The sequence below is a fragment of the Lolium perenne genome, chromosome 5, assembly GCF_019359855.2.
Source record: "Lolium perenne isolate Kyuss_39 chromosome 5, Kyuss_2.0, whole genome shotgun sequence".
NCBI classification, from domain to species: domain Eukaryota; kingdom Viridiplantae; phylum Streptophyta; class Magnoliopsida; order Poales; family Poaceae; genus Lolium; species Lolium perenne.
In genome coordinates, this window is record NC_067248.2 from 10,513,194 (window position 1) to 10,539,395 (window position 26,202).

The 26,202-nt window shown below is 55.9% G+C and overlaps 1 protein-coding gene and 1 long non-coding RNA gene across 4 annotated transcripts in view; both read left to right on the top strand.

The window, feature by feature from the left end:
- LOC127298990 (uncharacterized) overlaps nt 1-26,202 on the top strand; it is a 211,258-nt gene that overhangs the window by 114,157 nt on the left and 70,899 nt on the right. The gene's annotated exons all lie outside the window — the stretch shown is intronic.
- LOC127298988 (uncharacterized) lies at nt 2,350-5,890 on the top strand. Of its 3 annotated transcripts, XM_051328859.2 has the most exons (8): nt 2,350-2,628; nt 2,710-2,843; nt 2,976-3,156; nt 3,258-4,179; nt 4,343-4,448; nt 4,536-4,589; nt 4,659-4,994; nt 5,082-5,890. In XM_051328859.2, exons 1-7 carry the CDS (start codon nt 2,573-2,575, stop codon nt 4,745-4,747), a joined length of 1,542 nt encoding a protein of 513 aa, XP_051184819.1. In that variant the 5' UTR covers nt 2,350-2,572; the 3' UTR covers nt 4,748-4,994; nt 5,082-5,890. The 3 variants fall into 3 exon arrangements, with proteins under 3 accessions (XP_051184819.1, XP_051184816.1, XP_051184817.1); XM_051328856.2 differs by having other exon boundaries at nt 2,710-3,156; XM_051328857.2 differs by having other exon boundaries at nt 2,710-3,156; nt 4,540-4,589.

Below are 26,202 nucleotides of genomic sequence, written 5' to 3' on the forward strand. Positions count from 1 at the left end.
CGCGATATACCCAGGTTCAGGGCCCTCGTGAGGAGGTAACACCCCTACTCTTGCATGTCTGTACTAGATGAACTCAACAAGGAGCTACAATGGTGTTCTTCAGCTCTCGGCCAAAGGTAGAAGATGAACTAGAGGGAGAAACCCTATGAGAGCAAAGATACCGTACAAGGTAAAAACCCTCAACTACTTACTCGTCGATTCATCGATCCCTTCACAGGGTAGCTGCCCCTCTCCTTATATAGGGGAGAGGTGGCTTACAAGAGAAGGAAACACGATGGAATCTAAGCCTACATCAGCTACCTTTATAAAGTGGCCTTGCTTACCTTTATAAAGTGGCCTTGCTTCTGGCTCTGGTACGTCCTTGCCTGCGCCCCTTGTCTGCTGACCTATACCAGTCGGCGTACTTCGGCTGCTTCCATCATCTTTGTCTCCTACTTTCCGTTGGACGGTAGCTGGGCTTCGTCATAAACTTGGTCTTGCGTATCTCAGCGATGTCCTGTTCCGAATAAAGAGCATCTTTGACTCTTGGATCAGCATATGACCGTTGGTTCTATGCCGGTCTCCTATATAGTTTTATCCGGAACAAACCGGAACTTCGCCCTTCGTCCTTCTCAGACTTTGACTCTTCTTAAGCTTTCCGGTTTACTCTATGCCGGTAACCCTTATTCTGGTATACCCTTGTTGGTATTCCGGATTGCACGGCTCCGGCGACCATTAATCCGGTCGCCCTTATACTTGGATAAAACCAATCTCATCCGGATTACTAAAGTAAACCGGTCTCTAGTCTCATGACTTAGGCATGTTTGCCATACTCATGACCTACCGGGGGTCATCCCCCCGACAGTAGTCCCCGAAGCTGATGTGGTCCAGCGACGCCAGCCGATGGGCCGCAGCAGGTTCATTATCCCACCAAAGCATGCATACCGGATTAGTTATTCCGGTTTCCATTTATACCGGCAGCATAGTTTCTTGCCATCTTCTAGGAAAAATCCGATTTAAACCGGAAAGCTTCATATTAAAACCGCTATTTTTTCGGTATGATTCCAAAATCTCCCGCCCTCGAGCGTGTCGAGAATGTTTCGAAACTCGCAGCTGCCAGAGACATGCGACACCGCTTCTGACGCGGAAGACGTCATGGCGGTCAAATCGTGCAGTTACGCACCGGAAACCACGCGCATTAAAACTGCGCCGCAGTCGATCCCTGTGGCCTTCGGTGCGGCTCGCGGTGGCGCGTGTAGAGTGTGCCACGTGTGCACTACGCGAGGACGTGGGCGTCGTGGGCCTGTGGCCCACGATTTTTCCACCGAGGTTATAAATTGGGCTGGCGGTTCCTCTTTTCCCCACTTACTCTTGTCTTCGTCTTCCCCCTCGCGACGCCCGTTTGCTCTCCTCGAGAACTGCCGCCACCGCAGCGCCTCGCCCTCGGTCGGTGCTCGCTCATCTTCAGCGCGTCCACCGCCGGCGACCTTCTCTCGGCCGCGGACGGAGTCGCCACCAGCGCCGCTGCATTTGGTTGGTAGATCCCATCTTGCCTTTCCAAAATCTCTCTGTGCCCCTTGATGTTCTTGTAGTTCTTCGTTCGTTAGATCGAGTTAGTTCCTCACGGGATTTCTTTCTCTTTTTCCTTTTTTTCTAGATCTGAGTTTGCGCATAGTTGCACGAAGATCCTGTTAGTAGGTTATCGAATCCGGCGCTCAGCTGAATGGATCTGGAAGAGCAAGAACTAGTGGCCACCGAGGAGGCCAAAATCGGAACTAGCGGAACCACTGATTATACCCGCGGACGTTGGGAAGGCTCTGATGTAACCGGTCGCGGCGGATACCGGAAGGGGTCACTTGCAGGATACCGGGTGAGAAGCTCGTGCCAGTACCGGAGCCTGGCGAGATCGTGGTTTTTACTGCGCATTTTATACGCGGTTTTGGTTTGCCGTCTAGCAGCTTCTTCCGGTCTTTCTTAGACCGGTATGAACTGCAGCCTCACCACTTGCCGGCAAATGCCGTTTTCCTGTTGTCCTCCTTCGTCGCATTCTGCGAAGGTTTTGTTGGCCTCCTGCCCAGCTTGACCTTGTGGGCCCGGCTTTACACTCTCCGGATAAATTCCATCCAAGATCCCAATCTTCCTTTGCCCAAACCGGTGGTTCAGTGCGGAGCCTGCATCGTGGTTCCGCGCCAAAAGAGCCCCCACGTCAAAATGGCCGGTTTGGATTCATGCCGGAAGTGGCAGCGGAATTTTTTCTATGTCAAGAACGCCGGCCCCGTGGACCTCATCAACCTACCAGATTACGTTGCCGGTGAGCCTTCTCGGGCGAACTGGACATATAATCCAAAGGATTCTCATTCGGAGACAAACCGGATCCTTCGTTATATCGTGGGACTCCAGAATGACGACGTACCCACTGCGGATGATATCGTGCGCACGTTCATTGCGCGTCGCGTGTTGCCTCTCCAAGAACGGTGCCATAAAATCTGCCAAATGAGTGGCCCACTGGATCCAACTCGGATCACCACCTTTGAGCTATCTGCCAAGGACATCGTGCTGAAGGTCAAAGCCATTGCCCAGACCAAGATGACGGATGACTGGGAATGGGATATGGAGCCGTTCTCCAGGGACAATCCCCCTCCTATGGAAGTAAGGATCTTGCGGACTCCCGGAATGATAAGTCCGGTATGAGGTTATCTATTCCGTTCTAATAGTTTAACTTTCTTTCAGAACTTCTCGCGTCAGGCTTGGGAGGAACCGGCAACTTTCACCATGGATCGGAGCGCGTTACGACGAGGAGGATCCGGATTCAGTGCAGAACACCCCTTCCCACGAGATGGAGGCTGCGCTCAACTCTGGTTCTGGTAAGACCCCTGCTCCTCCTTCGTCAAGGAACCGGGCCGGCGATATTAGCATTGATGAGGATGATTGCATTGCATTGGAGGTAAATGGCGCCATGCCTCTCTCATATGCATATTTTTCGTATCCGGCTTCAGCTGTTGTGGGGCGTCAGGTGATGGAGGATGCTGTTCCCCTAGCATCTCAGAGGCCTGCGGCGCCAAAGGTCCCTCACGCGCCGAAGAGAGGCAACACCCAAGGTACCGGTTCCGGTGCTGCTCCACCTGCGAAGAAGCGGAAAACCACCTCGAGCAGGAGGGCTATTCCGACCTCCACCAGGTAAGAGCATTTCGCGCTTTCTCTTTTCGCAAACTTCTGAGTCTCATCTTTCCGGCTTATATCCGGTTTAAACTTACACCGACGCTAGTTTTTATGTCCAGCGCTCCTCTCGAGGTAAGCCGGAGCGCTCCGGGTAGGACTCCGCTTCCTCCCAAAGCCGCAAGTACTACAGCGACTCCTGAACCTGCGCTACAGATCCCCAGCCCTTCCAAGAAAAAGGGGCCGGCGCGCCAGCCTTCTCCATCGGGGCCTGGCGCCGCCGGCAAGCAATCCGGCCGCGAGGGGCCCGCAACAAGTGAGGGGAACGCGGCCCCCGATTCTGAAGATCACCGCGATAGGGCTGATTTCAATTCGCCCCCAGAACGTGAGGAAGACACCGGCGTCGGCAACATGGGCGCCGGCAGCGAACAAATCGGCGCGTCGGAATCAACTGCAGTTCCGCCGCCGGTCACTACCTTGGCTCCACCGGCATTCTCTGCGCTGGTTTCTACCTCGATTCCGTCGGCACCTTCCAAGCCGGTGGATATCGCTAAGGGTATTCCTGCTTCACCAACTGCACCACCTTCCAAGATCTCTCCTGCTCCGGCCAGCGTTCCGGCCTCTGCTGAACCTCCGGTTTTTCCTCCTACCGGCCAGAAGAAGAAGAAACCGCCAAGCCAGAAAACACCTTATGGCTTCACTTCTGGCACGACCTCAGCTTTCAAGGAACCTCCGACAGATCCTAAGTCCGTCGCACTTCACACCAGCAGGGCAGCGGCTTCCGCCTTAGATTACGGTGCGCTGAATGCAGGCCGGATCACGGATCGAAGCCGGAATGGCCTGAGCCTTGGTTCTCTGGAAAAGTGGGCCGATGTGTGGAACGAAGCTGACATAACTGAGGTCGTCACCACCGGATTAGGGAAAGACCATCAGCCCGTCGTGGATCCTCGCGGGCCCCGACCGTTTACAACGCAGCTGGCGCGGCTTAAACGCTGCATGCGGGAAACCGATACCGCCTGGCACGATGTTGACGAGAACGTTGCGGTAAGTATTCTTCCCCCGATATATTTTCCGAGATAGAAATCATGCCCTGTGCATACTCCTAGTCCCCGAGGTTCGGGTTAAGTGAGCAACACTTAGCGCGAAGCTCTAAACATTCCAAAGCTCATAATTAAGTAAAGATCATTTCGGTTTTAACCTTGCGCAGAAGGTGCTGGATTCCCGGAAGCAACTATTTGAAGATCTTCTGTGGGAACACCGGGAGCTTTCTGATGCTCATGCCTCCTTGCAGCTCTCTTACCAAGAAAGCCAAGGTATGTTCCTGACCTCCTCTTGCTAGTACACCAGTATCTTTTTTTTAAGCCGGATTATTTATTTGCTTTGTTTTTCCTCAACCAAAGCTAGGGATCTGCCCCAGCTGGAGGAACTCGTCAGCCGCGTGTCGGTTCTCCAAGGTTTGTTTTGTGTGCTTTATGTTTGCACTTCTCACTTTTTATTTGCTCACACCTGTTATTCCGTTTCAGGTGAAAAGGAGACCCTGTTATCTGAGCACAACACTGAATTGCAGAAATGGAGGGATGAAACCGCCCTCTTGAAAGAGGAGCTTATCTAGTTCAACCTCAAGCACCATCGCGAGCTTAAAGAAGCCGGCGTAGCCACCAAAACTGAGATGGAGAAGCTTCGGGATGACCTGGCTGAGCTTCACTCAAAGGAGTTTAAAGAACTGTAGGATCGGCTTCAGAAGGATCTTGCCGACGAGAGGGCGCTGCGCGAGCTGGAGAAGAAACGCAATGACGCCCTTGAGGAAATGAAGCTAACTCAGGGCAAAATCATCGCGGATCTTGATGCCCAAGTGCAGAGTAAGTTTCTGGCTTCTTTTCCTGCATATCCTCTTCAGCTCCGCACTGGCTTTTATTTATACCGGAACACCACTTCGTTTTCCGCAGAAACTTTCCCGGATTCCCAGCACAGAGCAATTGAAGCTGTCAGTAGATGCCGAGGGGACACACTTCCTGGCCCTCAACAGTGGAGCACCGATGACCACGTTACCGCGCTATCCGCTCGCGTCTCATATATGGGCAAACTCGGGAGGTTCCTTCGGCCACCGCTATCCACGCATGCGCCAGTCTTTGGCCCAGTGAAACAGTTCCAACTCGCGTTGAGCATCTAGCCGCGCAGCTTATGGACAGTGGACTCCAGATTAATGAGTGGCGCCGTTCCGCCGCGCGTGCCGGGGCGGATATGGCGCTGAAGTTTGTCTGTTCCTGGTATGAGGGCATTGATCTGGATGCCCTGGCCACTCTTCGTGCCGATGCTCCCACCATGATAGATCCAGTTCTTCAAGAAAAGCGGCAGCAACGGGCCTACCAGATTGCCCGGTATGCCTCCGTCGGCAAGTTTATTCCGGCGCCACCTGATGCCGAAGACGAAGAAAGTGACGAAGAAGAGAACGATGAAGAAGTTGTTGATGAGGAAATCGCAATGGAGGATGCTACTTCCATTCCGGTCGACCCCGCCGCTCAAGATCCATCTTCGTCCAAGAAGATTCCAGGAAGTGCTCATGATGCTCCTGAAGCCGGTGCGGCTTAAAAACTGATCCTGTTGTCTTAAAACATTGAACTCATTAATAGCCCGGTATGCCAGGTTTGGTGATGTAAAATACCATTAACTCCTTTTGGTTCGTTGAAACTCTTAAGTTATGTCGTTTCAGAACTCATATATTAAGCCCTCCGGGTTCAGTCCCCGAGTTCAACTTGGTGTTTGCTCAGTTCTTTGACTTTGGCTCTGTCTACCTCTTTTGGGTGGTTTGACGTACGAGTTCCATAGCCCTTTTGCCAAGCAAACAAGTTCTTGAACTTAGAGAAAAAACTTCGAAGAGTTTGAGAATTTTACAAAAAATCGGCGTAACCAGGGTTAGTTAAATTTTATTCCGGATCATTTATTTTTGTTTTCCTGTCTGGTTTTCATGTGTTCAAATTTCTCCGGCTTTTCTTGCTTGCCATGAAGCCGGGTTGCGGACAGCAGATAAGTCGAAGATTTGCCTTTGGTTTAAACACATTACTAAATCGGAAAAGAAAATTCCAAATAAGCCAACCGGCACATACATAAAAAATAAACATATAACATGCGAGTACGGTAAAGGCAGTCCCTGGGTTTTATTCCGGATGCCGGCATTTCATTCATAGCAATATTGAAAAGGGTACAAGGACACCTTACATTACATCCTCAGGAATAGAAAGGGTGAAGGAGAGCTACATTCCATGGGCGTTTGGTTTCTTCACCCGCTTTATCTGCTACATTCTCCTTTGGTTCCTGTGCATCTATAAGATAGTAAGCGTCATTATGCAAGGCTTTGCTCACAATGAACGGTCCTTCCCATGGGGTTGCAAGCTTATGCTGTCCTGCAGTGCGTTGCACCAAGTGTAGCACTAGGTCTCCTTCCTGGAATACCCTTGGGCTCATCTTCCGGCTATGACAGCGTCGGAGGTTTTGCTGGTAAACAGCTGATCTGGCAAGTGCCAATTCTCTTGCTTCTTCGAGCAAATCGATATCATTTTCTCGGGCTTCTTTGACCTCTTCCTCTGTATAGAGTTGTACTCGTGGTGAGTCATGGATGATGTCGGTTGGAATAACCGCTTCTGCTCCATATACCATGAAAAATGGTGTGTATCTGGTTGACCGGTTTGGCGTGGTTCTTAGACTCCACAGTACAGATGGTAATTCATCAAGCCAGCATCCTGGAGTTTTTTACAATGGCTCAATGAGCCGCGGCTTTATTCCGGAAAGCACCAGGGCATTCGTTCTTTCCACCTGCCCATTGGTGTGAGGATGCGCCACTGAGGCAATATCAAGCCGGATATTTTTTATCTTCGCAAAAACGAGCAAATTCTCCCACAGCAAAGTTTGTACCGTTGTCGGTAATGATACCATGCGGGTACCCATACAGTAGGATGATATTGTCGTGGTATCGTCACGGCATATGCCATAGGATGGCTAAAGAGAGTGGTTCCTAGTATGTTCTACGGCGGTATCCGGATGCGGGTATGGGCACGAGCGACACGGCGGCGTACCCAGGTTCGAGGCCCTCCTGTGGAGGTAACACCTCTACTCCTGCTGCGAGTGTATAAGTGGTATCACAGTACAATGGCGCTCCTTGAGCTGTATCCGGCTGCTCCTGTGAGGCTAAGGTAGACGAAGGTCTCTCTCACAGGGTAGCTCTAAGACTAGAATGAATGAAAGGATGGATCGTCCCCCTGCACGAGAGGGGTAGCGCAGCTTATATAGACGCTGGCAATATACAAAGAGGTCCCTATGACTCAGCGGCCGACTGGCCGGCTCCGGCTCCCCGCGCCTTCCCGAGGCGCCGGTGTCAGGAGCCGTTGAGGCGTTGAGGCCTGTCTTGTCTCCTGCCGATGTCAGCGGTATGGAGAGGAAGCGTCCCTGTCTCCATCGATGGCCTGTAGCCGTACGGCCCGACGTGAGCCATGACGCTGTGTCCGGCAGAGGCACTATTGCTCTATAGTGCCCCGTACTTTACGGGAGTGAGGTCATCGTGGACTTTCGGAGCCGGATCGCCTTTCCAGTTCCTTCTCCTGCAAGGCTTACCAACCCGGAGCCTGTCGGGGAGAGACAAACCAAGCCGGATATGACAAGTTGAAGCCGGCCCAGCCAGAGCGCATAAGGCTATGGCCAGACCGGCGCGGACTTTGAACCAGCCGCCTCCCAAGGCAGCCGGCCCCGCCGCGGGCCAGCCGGCCTTGAGCCAGCTGTTCTCAGTCCTTTGCCCTACCCGGGGTCTTCCCCCCGACATTAGCCCCTGAAGCTGGCAAGGTCCTGCACAAAGAAGGACCTGGGCAGGTTTTCCTGACCGTTAGTCTTTGATCCCACATATTGCGTTTGGAAAGCATCCGAGGGGCCGGCTGAGAATTTCCATTCAGCCGGCTGCGCCCCCATTCGGCCTATTCCATCCGGCTGCTCTCAAGCCGGACGCTGCTTGTTATGCAGGTTTTCATGCTTCTCAAGTTTTGGAGGCCCCTCCACCTTGCTCGGAAAGTTTGGGCCGGATCGGAGGGGGATGTCCGGCTGCGGCTTGGGCGCGCCGGGGTCTCCGCCGCCTCGGGCCTTGCGCCCGACTTGATGGTTCTGACGGCACCTGCTGTGGCCGTTTCGTCTGGTCACGTCGCTGCCTTGTCCGGATTTCGTGCGGTCGTGGGCGACGTGGTGTGGCAGTTTCCAGTAACCGTAGCGGTCGTGGGGGGCGTTATGGCGCAGTAAATCCCACGTCTGGGGCCACGCCCCCCACTTGGCCGCGTCCCACGCGCCCGCCAGGCGCCTATAAATGCCGGCGGGGCGGTATCGAGGCGTCCTCCCCGCACGTCTTCTTCCTCGCGCCCACGCTTCAGCTCTTCCCGCTCGTCCGATTTTCCCTGCGCCCAAGCATCCTCTCCGGCGGCCCCCTGGCGGACTCCGGCAAGCGACCGCGGCCAAGTTCCTCCGTGGATCCGCAGCATCTTCTCCCCCAAGCCGGTGCCATGGGTCCGCGCGTCTCCACGGTACGCCTTCCGCCGCCCTGCTCGCCGCCGTCGGGCGGTTCTTCTTCGCCCTTCGCACTATCTTGGACTTCCTCCTCGTCTTCCTCTTCGACGGCCATGGCTCTCCCGGCGGGATCGTGGGAGGGCTCGTACATGAGGGAGGATGACATCGACCGTCTCGTGCGCCTGCGCCGGATCCCGGCGGAGGTGATTACGCGAGCTCCGGGGGATGAGGTGGAGCCGGAGCCGCAGCCCGGCGAGCGCGTTGTCTTCGGCGCGCACTTCGACCGGGGGCTGGGCCTGCCGGCTTCACCCTTCCTCCGCCAGTTCCTCGATTTCTTCGGCTTGCAGCCGCACCACCTGCCGGCCAACGCGTTTGTTACGCTGAGCTGCTACGTGGCCTTCATGGAGGGCTACGCCGGCTTGTGGCCCGACGTGGAGTTTTGGAGCCGGCTCTTCTACTTGAAGACGCAGACCACCGACGGCCACATGCGAGCCTGCGGCGCCGCCTCGATCTACTCCCGCACGTCCACGCCCTTCCCGAAGATCCCGACGGTGGACTCGGTGAAGAAATGGCAGATGTCGTTCTTCTACGTGAGGAGTGACAACCCGGCGTTCGACCGGATCAACCTGCCGGAGTACAACCCGGCTCCGCCGACTGCCCGGCTCAACTGGGGCGCCAACCACAAGACGGCGGACCCGCACGCGGAGGTGAACCTGCTCCGGGACTTCCTCCAGCAGTGCGTCACCGAAGGCGGGCTGTGCGCGGCCGACCTCCTCTGCTGCTACGCCTCCCGCCGGGTGCTGCCTCTGCAGGCACGCGCCCACAAGATCTGCCACATGTCCGGCCGGTTCGATCCGACCCGGACATCCAAGCTGGAGCTTAACCACGCCCAAGTCGCCAGGCGGGTGAACTTCGTCTCCCAGGCGAGGCTGCCCGACAACTGGGACTGGGGGATGGAGCCCTACAGCCGGCAGGAGCTGCCGCCCGTGGTAAGTCCTTTTTTCTGATCGGATACCGGCTTGCGGCTGCGTGGCCGGCTTTTCCCTAAAGTTTTCCTGTCTGCAGCTTTTCGCCCGCCAGGCGGTCGAGGATGGCGACCTGGAGCATAAGCAGTGGACGCCGGATCACGTTGATCCGGCTGACCAAGCCGGCGACGACGAGAGCCCGGAGGCGGCTGAGCAAGCCGCCCATGGGCAGCACGAGCCGCCGCCCTCTCCGCAGCAGCAGGGGGAGTCGGAGCCGGCGCCGTCCACCTCAGCGCCGATCCGCGCCGTGCCCTTGTCGGCGAGGCCGCCTGCGACTTCGGCGACTTCCTCATCCACGCCCAAGGGGCGAAAGCGAGGCAGCGAGCGGACCACCGCCCAGCTGGAGGCGAAGCTGAAGAAGCAGCGCCGGGCGGTGCCGAAGAAGGTCCCGGAGGCGGCCGGGTGAGTTTTTGCCTTCACCGTTTGATTCCTTTTTCTTTCCTTTTTTTGCTTATCTCTTTCTTGTTCGACCCTTTAGGTCCGCCATCAAGTTCTCCAAGGGCGGCGGCTCGCGCCCGACACCAAGCGTCGTGTCGCCGCTCCAGCGGCAGAGGAGGGAGCCGACTCCGCAGCCTCTGCCGCGTTCGCGCGCGCCACCCGTTATCGTGCCGCCCGTCATCACGCCGCCTGCCGCGGGGGCGGGCTCTTCGTCTGCGCCTTCCGTAGGTGCGCCCGGCTCCGGCCCCCGTCGTGAGCCGGTTCGCCGCACCGGCCAGCCTTCCATTGACGACCTGTTCCCGCGCCGCGCCCCGCTCATAGGACCTGCGGCCGGAGCCGGCAGGGGCGCACCCGGCGCGGACGGAGCCGGCGGGCCGACGCCTGCCGCGGCCAGAGCCGGCGGGCCCGCGCCCGACGTCGTCGTTTTGGACGCGAGTCCAGATGGGGCGCCGCCTGCGCCGGGGTCTGCCGATCCCATCAGGCCGACAGGTTCGAGCGCGCCGCCTCCAGCTTCGGAGCCGGCGAGGGAGGAGTCGGTGGGACAGGAGTCGGCGCGTTCGGCCGACGCGGATGCCAGGGCGCTGGTGACGGCGAAGGGCCCAGCGCCGGCGCCCGAGGGGTTGCACATTTTGCCGGCCGCCTCGCTGCTGAACGTGGTGTCCGCCTCCGACTCCAGTTTCGGCTCAGCCGGAACCATGGAGGTGAACTGGCGCCAAGCGGACATCTGCGAGGTGACCAGCCGAGAAGGACGCCAAGGCGCGGCGCCCAAGGATATGTTTTTCTCCGGCCTGCGCAACAGCGTCAAGGCCCAAGCCGCCGAGGTCGAGGCCCGGATTGCGCGGCTGGAGAAGGCTAACAAGGTTAGTTTATGTGCTATTTTCTGCAATTTTGGTATTGTCCTGGTAGCCCTCCGAGGCATGGGCCGGCTGCTTGGAGTCGGCTCGGGCTTCGTCCAGGCGCTCACTTTTGATTTCTTCTTTAGGCGGTTTCGGACAGGCGGACCGCCCTGCACAACCAGCTCGTGGCCAGCTATCACAAGGCCAAGAGGGAGCAGGCCGACTTCGCCCGCGAACTAGAGGCTGCCAAGGGTAAGGCCTTCTTTCCTTTTGGCTTTCTTTTTTCTTCTGGTTTATCCGGCTGATGGCTTCTTTTTGCCGGCTTGCAGCTGTTGCCGCCCGGGTTCCGCAGCTGGAGGCGGACCTTCGGGCCGCCCGTGCTCAGTGCGCCGAGAGCGAGAAGGCGGTCCAGGCCGCAACCGTCAAGGCGCGGGAAAACGAGGGGGAGCTGGCGCGGCTGCGCCGACTCGAGTCCGACCACCTTGCCCAGCTTGAGGCTGCAAAACAGGTTGGGCGAAAGGAGGTGGAGGATCTCAAGAAACGGCTGGAGGAGGTGGACCAACAGCGCCTGCAGCTCCGGGACGAGGTGAACTCCAAGTCCAACGAGCTGTCCGCCACCGCCAAGCGGTGGGTGTCAGAGATTAGCGCGCTCGACCGCGGCTTGGCGGGTGAGTTTGCATTTCCTTCCCTTCTGCCGGCTTTCGGCTGATGGCTGCCAGCTTTAGGTTGGCAACCGGCAGCCGGAACCATTCCCGCGATCGATGCCTCCATCTTCAGGCTGGGGGCAGGCGGCGTTTCTCGCCGGCTGCCGCCAGTCAACTTTATACTTCAAAATTTTGTATTTTTCCGTCCTCTCTCCGGCTTGCGACTGATTGCAGTCGGCAAGGATCTTCAGGTTATTTGACAAGCTTTATCTTTGCAGCGGCCTTCTCGGATGGCGCAGGAGGCGGCGTTAGCAGCAGCCGGCAGGGCGCGGGAGGCTCGCCGGCTGGCCACCGGCGAGGAGAGCTCTGTGCATTTCTCCATAGATGACCACCTGGCATCCATGGCCGCCCGCGTCGAGCCGATAACCATGCTGGGCTATGAGCTCAGGAAGGCGGCGGAGGAGTTGTGCCGGCTGCTCTGGCCAACGGAGACGCTACCTGGCGAGCTGAGCAACCTCATCAAGTGGCTCGAGACTGCGCCCGATCGCTTCCTCGACTGGAAGGACTCGGCTGCGCGCGCTGGGGCCGACATGGCGCTGTCCTTCGTGCTCTCCTGGTATGATGAGGTGGACCTCAACCAGCTGGAGACTCGTCGGGCCGACGTGGAGGACAAGCTCAGCCCGGAGACCAAGACCGCCCGGCTTGCCCGTGCCTGTGCCATTGCCGACTTCGCCAACAAGGGCATCTTCATCGAGGACCCGAATCCGCCTTCGGAGTCTGACGACGAAGACATGGAGGACGCGCCGGATGCGTCCGAAGTGGACCCGGCGGCCGGCTCGACCGATGCTCCTCCGGCTGGTCCTCCGCCAGCCGGCGCCTAGATTTACCTGTTTTCACTTTTTGCTTTTGCCAAGACAATTCGTTAAATCCCCGGAATGCCGGGTGCATATGTAAGACAATATCGTTATCCTTTTTATGAAGTCACGTTTTAGTGCGTTTGTTAATTATTTATGCGCCGGCTGCTTTCCCTTGGTTCGTTCGCTTTTTCCCATCCGCCCCACTCTTTGGCTTTGCTCTTGCCGGTCGCACGTCCGACTTGCGATCCGTCGCCAGATCAAGAGCGTGCCGCTGGGTGAGGCCGATAGTATTTCAGCCGAACGAGCCGAGTTCGGCAATCCGGCACTTTTATGAAAAGGTTGTACAAGTGTCAATTCGCCTTCACTCTTTCCCTTAGTCGTCTTTCGCGTGCCGGTTCCTTAAGCATCTACCCCCACCAGCCGGACAGCCGGGTTGCGGTCTGTAGCTGGATCGAGAGCCGGCTGTCGGGAAACCGGATCACGGTACTAAGCCGGCCGCGTGAGAGGGTGCAAGCCAACCGGCGAAAGCAATAGTTTACGCGAAAAGCTTGTTGAAATCAACGCCCTTGGCACTTGCTTTTTCATTAGTATAGATTACAAAAGTAGTACAAGGGATACATACGTTCCTTCTCAAGTGTAAAATGGGCGGAGCAGGCTGACGTTCCAGGGACGTTTAGTCTCCTCGTCAGCCCTGTCCGGCTTGTTTTTCCTGGCCTCTTGGGCATCTATGAGATAGTAGGAGTCGTTTCCCACCGCCTTGCTCACGATGAAGGGACCTTCCCATGGGGAGGCAAGTTTATGCTGTCCGGCTGTCCGTTGGATCAGCCGGAGCACTAGGTCACCCTCTCGGAATGCTAAGGGCTTGATCTTCCGGCTGTGATAGCGTCGGAGGCTTTGCTGATATATGGTGGATCTGGACACGGCCAGCAACCGGGCCTCTTCGACCAAGTCGACTCCGTCTTCGCGAGCTTCTCTGGCTTCAGCTTCCGTGTACAGCTTGATCCGTCGTGCTCGATATCAGTCGGCAGGACAGCTTCGGCCCCGTAGACGAGGAAGAAAGGCGTGAAGCCGATGGAGCGGTTGGGCGTGGTGCGCAGGCTCCAGAGTATGGAGGGCAGCTCTTCAATCCAGCAGCCGGCTGCTCGCTCGAGCGGCTCCACCAACCGGGGCCGGATGCCGTCTAGGATCAAGCCGTTTGCTCTCTCCACTTGTCCGTTGGACTCCGGGTGCACCACGGACGCTAAGTCCATCTGGATCCCCATTTCCTCGCAATAGCGAGAGAAGATGCCTTGGGCGAAGTTGCTGCCGTTGTCGGTGATGATGCTATGGGGGTAGCCATATCTCACGATGATCTCTTTGAGGAAAGTGACGGCTATGGAGCCGTCCAGCTTCTTGATTGGCTTGGCCTCGATCCACTTGGTGAATTTGTCAATCATTACCAGGAGGTGTGTCATGCCGCCTCGGGCTGTTCTGAACGGGCCCACCATATCCAAGCCCCATACGGCGAATGGCCACGTGATGGGGATGGTTTTCAAGGCGGAAGCCGGCGAATGCCTTTTCTTGGCGAAGCGCTGACAGCCGTTGCACTTTTTCACCATCTCTTCTGCGTCTTTGAGCGCAGTTGGCCAGTAAAAACCGTGCCGGAAGGCCTTGCCTACTATGGCTCTGGAGGAGGCATGGTGGCCGCACTCTCCCTGGTGGATTTCCCGTAGGAGTTCAATCCCTTCAGCCGGCTCGACACACCGCTGGAACACCCCACTTACGCTGCGTTTGTACAGCTGGTGGTTGATGATCGTATAAGCCTTGGCCCTTCTCTCAATCTGTCTGGCTTGGACCCTTTCATTGGGCAGCACACCGTCGGTGAGGTAGGAGAGGAATTCTTGTGCCCATGATGGTACGCATCTTATCTCGAATACGCTAACCAACAAGGTCTCCTGCGTGGGAGCTTCCGGATTCGACTGCATGGTCACCGGGTTCGGCTGTGGAGCCGGCGGGTTCGGCTGAGAAGCGCCCGACTTGGGCGATGAAGCCCCCGGGTTGGACTGAGAAGCCCCCGGGTTCGGCTGTGGAGCCGGAGGGTTCGGCTGAGAAGCCCCCGACTTGGGCGATGAAGCCCCCGGGTTGGACTGAGAAGCCCCCGGGCTCGGCTGTGGAGCCGGCAGGTTCGGCTGAGAAGCCCCCGACTTGGGCGATGAAGCCCCCGGGTTGGACTGAGAAGCCCCCGGGCTCGGCTGTGGAGCCGGCGGGTTCGGCTGAGAAGCCCCCGACTTGGGCGATGAAGCCCCCGGGTTGGACTGAGAAGCCCCCGGGCTCGGCTGTGGAGCCGGTGGGTTCGGCTGTGGAGCCCCCGACTTGGGCGATGAAGCCCCCGGGTCAACCGGCACGAATATGGAATCCGAGTCCGGTGACGGTGTGATGGACGGCTTCCGCAAATGCGCCAGGGCGACGCCTGGTGGGATTGCTTGCCGGGTTGAGCCTATCTTGGATAGGGCGTCAGCCGCCTCGTTGTTTGCTCGCGGCACGTGATGGAATTCGCAACCCTCGAAGAAGCCGGATAGCTACTGGACGTGGAAGCGGTATGACGCCATGTTGGCATCCTTCGCGTCCCAGTCGCCGGATGCTTGCTGGATAACCAAGTCGGAGTCACCGAAGCAAAGAATGCGACGCACGCCAATCTCCTTGGCCAGCTTGAGCCCGTGAATGAGCGCCTCATACTCCGCCACATTATTGGATGCGGCAAAGTGAATTTGCAGGACGTAGTCCAGGCGGTCTCCCTTGGGAGAGGTGACGACGATGCCGGCTCCCAAGCCGTTCCGCATCTTCGAGCCGTCGAAGTGCATCTTCCAGTGTGTGGAATCAGGCACAGGTGGCAGGTACTGCATCTCGGCCCAGTCGACGAAGAAGTCCGCGAGGATCTGCGACTTGATGGCCGTTCGCGGCTCGTAGATGATGGTATGAGCAGCAAGCTCCAGGGCCCATTTGGCGATCCGGCCATTGGCGTCTTTACTGCCGATGATTTCCGCCAAGGGTGCTGTGGCCACCACCTTGATGGGATGCTCTTGGAAGTAGTGCTTGTGTTTCTTGGCCGCCATGTACACGCCGTAGGTGACCTTTTGGTAGTGGGGGTAGTTTTGCTTCGACTGGGAAAGCACCTCACTGAGGTAGTAGACTGGGCGCTGAACCGGCTGCTCCCTGCCGGCTTCCTTGCGCTCCACCACCAGGACTACGCTAACCACCCGATTGGTGGCTGCGATGTACAACAGCATCGGCTCCATTGAAGCCGGCGATGCTAGGATGGGTGCGGTTGAGAGCACGCGCTTTAAGTCACGGAAGGCCTCATCCGCCTGCGGTGACCAGACGAATTTGTCCGACTTCCTGAGCAACTGGTACAGGGGCAGTGCCTTCTCCCCCAGCCGGCTGACGAAGCGGCTCAAGGAGGCCAGGCAACCGGTGAACTTCTGGACGTCCTTGAGGCACTGCGGCAGTTCCATCTTCTCCAGGGCACTGATCTTCTCCGGGTTGGCTTCGATTCCTTGCTGAGAGACAAGGTAGCCTAGGAGTTGGCCGGCTGGCACGCCGAAAGTGCATTTGGCCGGGTTGAGCTTCATCCGGAATCTTCGCAGATTGGTGAAGGTCTCTCTCAGATCGTCAAGGAGGGTAGGCGCCTCCTTGGTTTTTACAACGACATCGTCCACGTATGCGTGAACATTCCTGCCGATTTGCTCTTGTAAGCATTTCTGCATGCACCTTTGGTAGGTGGCGCCTGCATTTTTCAAGCCGAATGGCATAGTCGTGCAGCAATAAGCCCCGTACGGGGTAATGAACGAAGTCTTTATTTGATCATCTGGATTCAAAGGAATCTGGTGGTAGCCTGAATAGGTGTCTAAAAAAGACAACAGTTCACAGCCGGCAGTCGAACCTATGACTTGATCTATGCGCAGCAGGGGGAAGGGGTCCTTCGGGCACGCCTTGTTCAGGCTGGTGTAGTCGATACACATGCGCCAGGAGCCGTTCTTCTTCAGGACCAGGACCGGGTTCGCCAACCAGTCCGGGTGCAGCACTTCCATGATGAAGTCGGCTGTGAGCAGCCGAGCGATTTCTTCACTGATGGCCTTCCTTCTTTCCTCGGCAAAGCGGCGAAGGGGTTGCTTCACCGGCTTGGCCTCGGGCCTGACGTGGAGGTGGTGCTCAGCCAACTCCCTCGGCACACCCGGCATGTCCCTTGGAGACCATGCGAAGATGTCCCGATTCTCACGGAGGAAGCTGGTGAGCTCGCTTTCCTATTTGATGTTCAAGCCGGCACCGATGGTGACGAACTTGTCTGGCTGCGCCGGGTCCAGCAGGATCTTCTTGGTGTTATTGGCCGGCTGGAAGTGAGTCGTCCTAGCCGGGTTGCCCACAGCCGGCATGTCCATCTGTGCAGCCTTGGCCAAGGCGACAGCGTCGTGGATGAGCTGCTTCTCGGTGGCAATGACCAGCGTCTGGGCCATCTTGGAGCTCTGCGTGGCTCACTCCATGGAGCGGCGATAGTCGCCGGCTACGGTGATGACCCCTTTTGGGCCCGGCAGATTCATCTTCAGGTACCCGTAGTGGGGCACCGCCATGAACTTGGTCAGGGCTGGCCGGCCCAGGAGCGCGTGGTAGGGGCTGACGAGGTCCACCACCTCGAACTCGATCTTCTCGGTCTGGAAGTGGTCCGGCTTCCCGAACATTACCTCCAGCGTGATCCGGCCGGCCGGCTGGCAGCAGTGGCCTGGCACGATGCCATGGAAGACGGTAGGGGTGGGGCGCAACTCGGCCTCCTGGATGCCCAGCTTGCGGGCGGTGTCGCGATAGAGAATGTTGATGCTGTTGCCCCCGTCGATGAGGACGCGTGAGAAGCGCACGCTGCGCCGGATCGTTCCGATGGTGGGGTCGAGGACCATGGCGTAGCTGCCCGGCTTCGGCAGGACAGCCGGCGTGTCGCGGCGATCGAAGGTGATGGCCTGCTCTGACCAGTTTAGGTACTGGGGGACCGGCGGTATGACCGCGTTGACCTCGAGGGAACGGCGCTGCTGGCTCGTTTTGTCCTCAGGCTCGGAGGTGAAGATGATGTAGGTGGCATCCTCGGCCAGGTATCGGCCGTGCTGCACTTGGTTAGCCTCGTGGTGCTTGAGGTTGGCGTTCTCTGCGCCAGCTTGGCCACCCGGCCCGCCGGCTGGTGGAGACGGGGGTGGGGGAGGTAGCGGTTCGCCGCTTGTCAGCCGCTTCGTGAAGTGGCACTCGCGGGTTGTGTGGTTGGAGGGGTTCTTGCCGCTGTGGTACTTGCACGGCACGTCGAGCATTTGCTCAAAGGTGAACTTCGGCTTCCAGGGCCGGTCCTGCTTCTGGCGCCGGCTGCCGCCAGCCGTCGCATGGTCCGATACGGCTGCCACATGGGCGGAACCGTACCGTCGGTCCGGCTGGTCGCTGTGGCGCTTGCCGCGGTAGTTGTCCCGCCGGCTGCCATGAGAGGTGCCCTCAGCCGGCTTGTGCTCGGCCGGCTTGGCTTGATCGCGCCGGGGCGCGGCTGGCGGACTGTTGACCAGGCCTTGGTCGGCTTCCTCAGCCAGCGCATACTTGTCCGCGATGGCCATTAGGGCCGCCATGGTCTTGTGGTCGCTGCGACGCAGCTTGTGCCACAGCATCGTGTTGGGCCGGCAGCCAGCCATGAAGAAGCTGATGGCCTGGACCTCGTGTACACCCTCGCAGGAGTTGCGCATCTCGCACCAGCGCGTTAGGTATGCGTGGTCCGTCTCCTCCGGCTCCTGCTTGCACATTTCCAGCTGGCGGGGGCGACCCGGCCGGCGGTAGGTGCCGGTGAAGTTGCTGATGAAGGCCTCCTCGAAGTCCAGCCAGCCGTTGATGCTGCCGGCTGGCAGGTTGTTGAGCCAGGTGCGGGTGGAGCCGAGCAGCATGAGGGGTGAGTAGCACACTGCGCAGCGCTTGTTGCCGCGGGCGATGCCGACCGCGGTGGAGTAGTCCAGCAGCCAATCCTCCGGCTTGGCGGTGCCGTCGTACTTGGGGGTGTCCCTGGGGAGCAGGAAGCCATCCATGACCGGCTCGTTCAGGATGCGCGGGCCGAAACATTTCGGGCCGGCTGGCCCTTCTTCCTCCGCGATGCGGGATTCCACCAGCCTGTCAAGCCGGTCCCTGGCGTCGACCGGCTCGACTCGCGGGCCCAGCCGGGAGTGGGCCGGCTGGCGGCCGGCGCCCGCTTCCGGAGCCGGCTGATGTGACCGCCTTGGCGTCGGTTGCTGGGAGTTGTCCTGGCTTCTGTTTGGTGGTGGGCGGCTGTAGCCGCTTCCCAGCCGGCTTGTCCGGCTGTAACTTGCCTGGGTGGCGCGGGAGTCCCGGCGCCGGCTTGGTGCTGGTGAGGAGGATTCGGCCGTGTCCCTGGGGCCGCCTCCGTCGTTGCCTGCGGCACCACGAGCGTGAGAAGCTCTGGGAGCGTTGGCGTACCTGGGGTTGTTCGTCTGCGTGATGGCGGTGCGGCACAGCTCAGCCACCCGCCTCTTCTGGCGACGTAGCTCTTCGCCTTCGAGGCGGCCCAGCTCTTCTGCGGTGGCTTCGGCCGCGCGCATGTTCTTGTCGGGGGTGTTGTAGAAGGGCAGCTCGGTAGATGGAGCCGGCGCTTCCGCGCCGTCGCGGTCGATTTCCGCGCCCAGGCCGCCTCCTCTGCGGCGGATGTGGCCGATTCGGCTGGCGTCGTTGCCGGCCGGTGTGAAGCCATGGGCGTGGTCGTACTCACGCCGGGTGATTTCCAGCTGGCGCTTGGCGGAGGCCAGCTCTTCAGCCTGCCTGAGGAGGAGCTGGCGGTGCGCCTCCAAATCCGCCTCGATGGTGGTGGGGTCGGCGCCGGCTGTGAGCGGGGAGCTCAGCTTTGCCCGGACTTCGTCCAGCCGGGATGGTGGCTGGGGCTGCTTTGGGCCCGAACCGGATGCGCCGCCGGCGCCTGTGCGCTCCAGAGCGGGGCCACGGACTCGCGTGGTTTTGTCCACGTTCTCCGCAGCGGTGGTCATGACCTCCTGCACGGTGCAAGGGTTGGTGAAGCTGCCGCTGGCGCCGGCTCCGGGAGGAGGGCTTGCGCAGCGCAGCACCTGCCGCGGGTAGCGCGGCGGTGCGACGGTGGCGACGTAGACGTCGTGGCCTCCAAAGGCGATGATGCTGCCGCCGGCAGGGAAGGGCCTGTCGGCGAAGCAACCAGCGTTGTCGCTGACGCAGTCGAGGGAGCCGAATCTCCAGATCAAGCCTGAAGCGACTCGCTCGCCGGTGGTGATGGTGAGGCCCGTCCGGATGAAGACACCGGCCGCAGACGCCGAAGGCCCCACGGTGGGCACCAAATGTCGTGGTATCGTCACGGCATATGCCATAGGATGGCTAAAGAGAGTGGTTCCTAGTATGTTCTACGGCGGTATCCGGATGCGGGTATGGGCACGAGCGACACGGCGGCGTACCCAGGTTCGAGGCCCTCCTGTGGAGGTAACACCTCTACTCCTGCTGCGAGTGTATAAGTGGTATCACAGTACAATGGCGCTCCTTGAGCTGTATCCGGCTGCTCCTGTGAGGCTAAGGTAGACGAAGGTCTCTCTCACAGGGTAGCTCTAAGACTAGAATGAATGAAAGGATGGATCGTCCCCCTGCACGAGAGGGGTAGCGCAGCTTATATAGACGCTGGCAATATACAAAGAGGTCCCTATGACTCAGCGGCCGACTGGCCGGCTTCGGCTCCCCGCGCCTTCCCGAGGCGCCGGTGTCAGGAGCCGTTGAGGCGTTGAGGCATGTCTTGTCTCCTGCCGATGTCAGCAGTATGGAGAGGAAGCGTCCCTGTCTCCATCGATGGCCTGTAGCCGTACGGCCCGGCGTGAGCCATGACGCCGTGTCCGGCAGAGGCACTATTGCTCTATAGTGCCCCGTACTTTACGGGAGTGAGGTCATCGTGGACTTTCGGAGCCGGATCGCCTTTCCAGTTCCTTCTCCTGCAAGGCTTACCAACCCGGAGCCGGTCGGGGAGAGACAAACCAAGCCGGATACGACAAGTTGAAGCCGGCCCAGCCAGAGCGCATACGGCTATGGCCAGACCGGCGCGGACTTTGAACCAGCCGGCTCCCAAGGCAGCCGGCCACGGCCTCCAGCCGGCTGCTCCTCAGCCGGCCCCGCCGCGGGCCAGCAGCCCTTGAGCCAGCTGTTCTCAGTCCTTTGCCCTACCCGGGGTCTTCCCCCCGACAGATATGTTTCAAAAATTTCACCGCTGTGTGGCCATCACATTTCCGGATTGGCTTCACTTCTACCCATTTGGTAAACTTATCCACCATGACTAAGATGTGAGTCATGTTCCCTCTTGCCGGTTTGAATGGACCAACCATATCAAGGCACCATACGGCGAATGGCCAAGTTATTGGGATTGTTTTTAAGCCGGAGGCTGGAGTGTGATTCTGCTTGCTGTATCTTTGGCGTCCATTGCATTTTCGGACCATATCTTCTGCATCCTCTAGCGCAGTGGGCCAATAGAACCCATGCCGGAATACTTTGGATACTAAGGCTCTGGATGAGGCATGATGTCCACACTCTCCCTGGTGAATTTCCTGGAGCATTTCCTTGCCTTCCTCTGGTTCAACACAGCGTTGCAGCACTCCGGTAACACTCCTCTTGTACATTTCCCCATTGATGATGGTGTAAGCTTTTGCTCTATGCTGTATCCTTCTGGCCACATCTTCTTCATCCGGTAACCCGCCATTGACCAGAAATTACATGATCGGCTTCACCCAAGATGGTGCTTCCCGAACGACGAAAACCGGCATATCCACCTCCATGTAATCCACAGACATAGCTTCTTCCGGATTAGAACCTGAAGTTCCCGGGTTCGCTGAGGCAGTCCTCGGGTTTATCTTGTCAACGTCCATTGGAACTATGTGCAATTCCAGAACGAAGATTGATTCGGATTCTGGGCTCGGTTTGATCGAAGGCTTTCTAAGATGAGCCAATGCTATTCCGGGCGGAATCTCCTGCCTAGACGAACCCAACTTAGATAGAGTGTCTGCGGCTTCATTTTCTGCCCTTGGCACATGATGGAACTCACAACCTTCGAAGAAGCCGGCAATTTGCTGCACGTGAAACCGGTACGATACCATTTTTGCATCCTTTGCGTCCCACTCTTCGGAACACTGCTGCACCACCAGATCCGAATCTCCATAACAAATGATCCGACGTACTCCGACTTCTTTTGCCACCTTAAGTCCGTGGACTGGCGCCTCATATTCAGCGACATTGTTTGATGCCCTGAAATGTATCTGCAGCACGTATCTCAAGTTATCTCCCTTTGGTGAGGTGAGAACTACACATGCTCCTAGTCCTTCCTTGAGCTTTGATCCGTTGAAGTGCATCATCCAGTATTCGGTTTCCAGCTTGGGCTGCTCATATTGCATCTCGGCCCAATCCACCAGGAAATCCGCCAAAGCTTGTGATTTCATGGCATCTCTTCTTTGGTAAGTGGTTACATAAGGTGACAATTGGATTGCCCATCTGGCTATCTAGCCACTAGCATCTTTATTGCCAATGATTTCCGAGATAGGAGCTTCGCACACCACTATCATCGGGTGTTCTTCGAAGTGGTGTTTGAGCTTTGTGACGGCCATGAACACGCCATATGTCATTTTCTGGTAATGCGGGTAGTTTTGTTTTGAGAGGGAGAGCACCTCGCTTAAATAGTATACCGGCCTCTGCACGGTTTTTCCCTCTTCCTCTCTTTCCACTACTACCACGGTGCTTACCACCCGGTTTGTTGCTGCTATTTAAAGCAACATCGGTTCTTTTGTCAACGGTGATGCCAATACCGGAGCCGTGGCCAACATCTTTTTTAGCTCCTTGAATGCCGCATCCGCTTGTGAGGTCCAAATAAATTTATCCGATTTCCTCATCAAAGCATATAAGGGCAAGGCTTTCTCTCCTAACTGGCTTACGAACCGGCTTAAGGATGCCAAGCACCCGGTAAATTTTTGCACATCATTCAGACATCAGGGCAATTCCATTCTTTCTATTGCCCGGATTTTAACCGGATTAGCTTCTATGCCGTGGCTTGAGACCAAGAAACCGAGTAACTTTCCGGCTGGTACCCCGAAGGTGCATTTTGCCGGGTTAAGTTTCATCCGGAATCTTCGCAAGTTGTCGAATGTTTCTCTTAGATCTTCGATCAGAGTATCTTTTACTTTAGTTTTTATCATGACATCGTTGACATATACTTGCACATTTTTACCGATTTGGTTACGTAGGCATTTTTGCATACAGCGTTGGTATGTTGCACCAGCATTTCTCAAACCAAAAGGCATGGTGACATAGCAATAAGCCCCGTGCGGGGTGATAAACGCAGTTCTTATTTGGTCCTCCTTTTTCAGGGGAATCTGGTGGAAACCGGAATAAGCATCCAGAAAAGACAACAACTCGCACCCAGCAGTAGAATCTATCACTTGATCAATCCGGGGCAAAGGAAACGGATCTTTGGGACAGGCCTTGTTCAGATGCGTGTAGTCAATACACATGCGCCACGCCTTCGGCGCCTTCGGGTCTTCTTCCTTCTTCTTCTCGACCAGCACCGGATTAGCTAGCCACTCGGTATGCAGGACTTCCACGATGAAACCGGACACCAACAGCTTGGTAACTTCTTCTCCGATAATCTTCCTTCGATCTTCTGCGAAGCGGCGCAAGGGCTGCTTCACCGGCTTAGCGTCTTTCTGGACATTTAAAGAGTGCTCAGCCAACTCCTCGGCACACCCACCAAGTCATCAGTAGACCAGACGAAGATCTTCCGATTCTCATGGAGGAAGTTGACGAGCGCACTTTCCTATGCCTCGCTTAATCCGGCACCGATACGGATGGTGCGCTCTGGGTATGCCGGATCCAGGATGATATCCTTTGTCTCCTTTGGCGGCTTAAATGCCGTTCCGCCGAGCGGGTTACTCAGTGCCGCCATGTTCAGCTGTGATGACTATGCCAGTGCGATGGCAGTCTGGATCCTTCTTTTTTCCTCTGCTATGACCAGTGACTCAGCCAAACATGATCCGGCTGAAGCAGTATCCAGCGAGACTTTATGGTTTCCCACCACGGTTATTGTGGACACCCGGATTTTTAAGTCCAGATGCCTATTATGCCATACATCGCAATCCCAGGAAGATTGTTGTTGCGAGACATAACAGTTAATATCATAAGTCATCATTCATTACAAACCATAGTCGTCTTACAAATATAGGTCACGTGATCCAATATTACACAAATAGTTGATCTACGGATCAACAAACACATTACATAGCGGAAGCGAAATTGTAGTGGACTATCAAATCCACAGGCCAACGCTTGACGTCAGAAGATCTCCTAGTTGTGGTAGACGTCCTGCTGGCCATCCTCTTCATACTGTTGTTCCTCCTCATAGTCTGGCCATTTGAATAGCCAGGGACACAGCCGTGAGTACTTTTTAAAGTACTCGCAAACTAATACTAATGTAAATCTTATCAATTTTTAGGAAGGGGTGCTAAGCTCTAGGTTTATTTGCATAAAGCCAGTTTTAGTTCATAAACATTTAGTAAAAGACTTCCCAATTGCTAACTAACCCAAGTGGAAACATTAGTGTCATTCCCACAACTTAGTTGTGATTCAAGTCAAAGTCACAATTCAAGTCAGGTCCCAAGTCACCAGTCACATTCTGAAAAGTTCTGATGACGGAACAGTATGGCCTTTCCAACTGTCCATGACCGCGGACGCGGCTATTCGAATAGGTTTACACTCTGCAGAGGTTGTACACTTGTGCCACAACTTTTGATTACATCCGTCAGGAATAGCCCTGAATAATCATACTCAGTATGCGGATCATCAACCATAACCTTTCACTTACATACCCTAGTATAGGCACCTCTCCCCATGAGCTTGGCCTCCCAGTGATGCCAATCTGCCATCCTGGGAACTGCACGGGGCTTGGGCTGGACATTCACCTCTTTTCAACGTCGTTTCTTTTGATTGTGGAGGCAGCTTTCGGCATAACCCCTATGACGCTTGTTTAGAGGGAACCCATACTAAAGTACATAAGCTTCCAGCTAAGCCCTACCCATAATCTGGTATTGTGGGGGTACTAGATAATTGGAAAGGTATCGCATCCGAACCCAACCATCAGTTTTTATCAAATTCACCTTGTCATTCAGTGGTCATATTCACCTTCAAAACTTTTCAAATCCATTTCATTTTACAATTCCCAACTAGAGTAGACCATTTTACCTTTAGCACTAGCAACTAGTCATGAGGGGTGCTAACTAATTTGTAGCTATCTAGGCTAAGTTTGATGCTCTTGTACTACTCCATACTTAGACCAAAGTTAACTATAAAAAGAAGCTTTAATAATCAAAGTAAAAGCTTGGATAGGAAAAACTTGGGATTCATCCTGAGCGTAAAGTAATAGGTAAGTGTGCCTTGCTCTGGTAGAGCTTTGCACTTTGCAAGAATATTAGCTTGCCTTGGTTGGTGTACTGATCAAAGTGGTCTTCCTCTTCTTGGCAGTAGACCTCCTCCTCCTGGTACTCCTCTGTACTAGCGTCTAAAAACGGATACGAGGTAACCATCACCAAACAAGCTTAAGAGCTAGGCTAAGCACACACACAAAGAGCACACAAACTAATCTATCATCACCACATTGCTATCATGTTGGTTGACTTTGTTTTCTTTTTAAGAAAAAAAAATTTCCTCTCATTACAAATATTGATTAAGGTTTCTATTTAATTCTTTGGAGACATAATTTCCTCTCATTGAATCTTGTTAAGATTTAAGTTCCTCAAATAAGTAATGTATGAACCCATGTTGACCAAGGTCAACCATTCATAATCATTATTTGGGAAAATGATTTAAATGAGGTAGAGTACCTCATGCAATTTAACACTACCATACTTATGATTTAACCTCACCAAATAATTTAATATGAGATTATGTAGACCATGGCCACTACCTCATATTAAGTTACTTGGGACAAGAGTTAAATGAGAGAAATCTCTCATTAGATTTAACACATAGTTTTGGACAATATCAATTGACTAGAAATAGCCATAGAGCCATTTTTTTATTCTAGCCCATGATCCTACAAAGTAACCATGTGACATTTTTACATAACTATGTAGATTATGTGAAATGTGGTTTATGAGAGTTGGAATCAACTCAAAAGCATTTTTGGTTGATTTTTAATAATTGTTTGAAGTGGCAAAAGTTCCTGCCTTGTTATTTTTGTCACCTTAATTCTACAACAAATTTTTGGTTGAGACCAGTGGGGTTGGATAGATCTTTTCCCTAGCTTTCCAACAATATAAAATTCATCAAATTTGGTTGAGCCAATTTGATTCTATTTAATTTTGAAAAAGCATCAGAAAGCTATTTTAATTTAAATCCAGAAAATCGAATTTGAATCTCTGGGCCGCGCGGGAAAATTAACGGGGCCAGCGAAAAAGAAAACTGGGCCGGCCCACTTCGCGTCCAGCGCGAGCAGGCCGCCTGACTGGTGGGCTCCACCCATCAGCCACACGTAAAAAGCGAAAGGGTACGGGCGGCTCTGGGACGCACGATTAGAACGAGATCCAACGGATCAAGTCCATCGTCGTCGACGGCGAGAGAGGCTCACTGGCGCGGCGAGGCAAGGGGGTTGGCGAGCTCACCGGTGCTCCGGCGAGGTGCGGCGAGGTGCACAGGTACG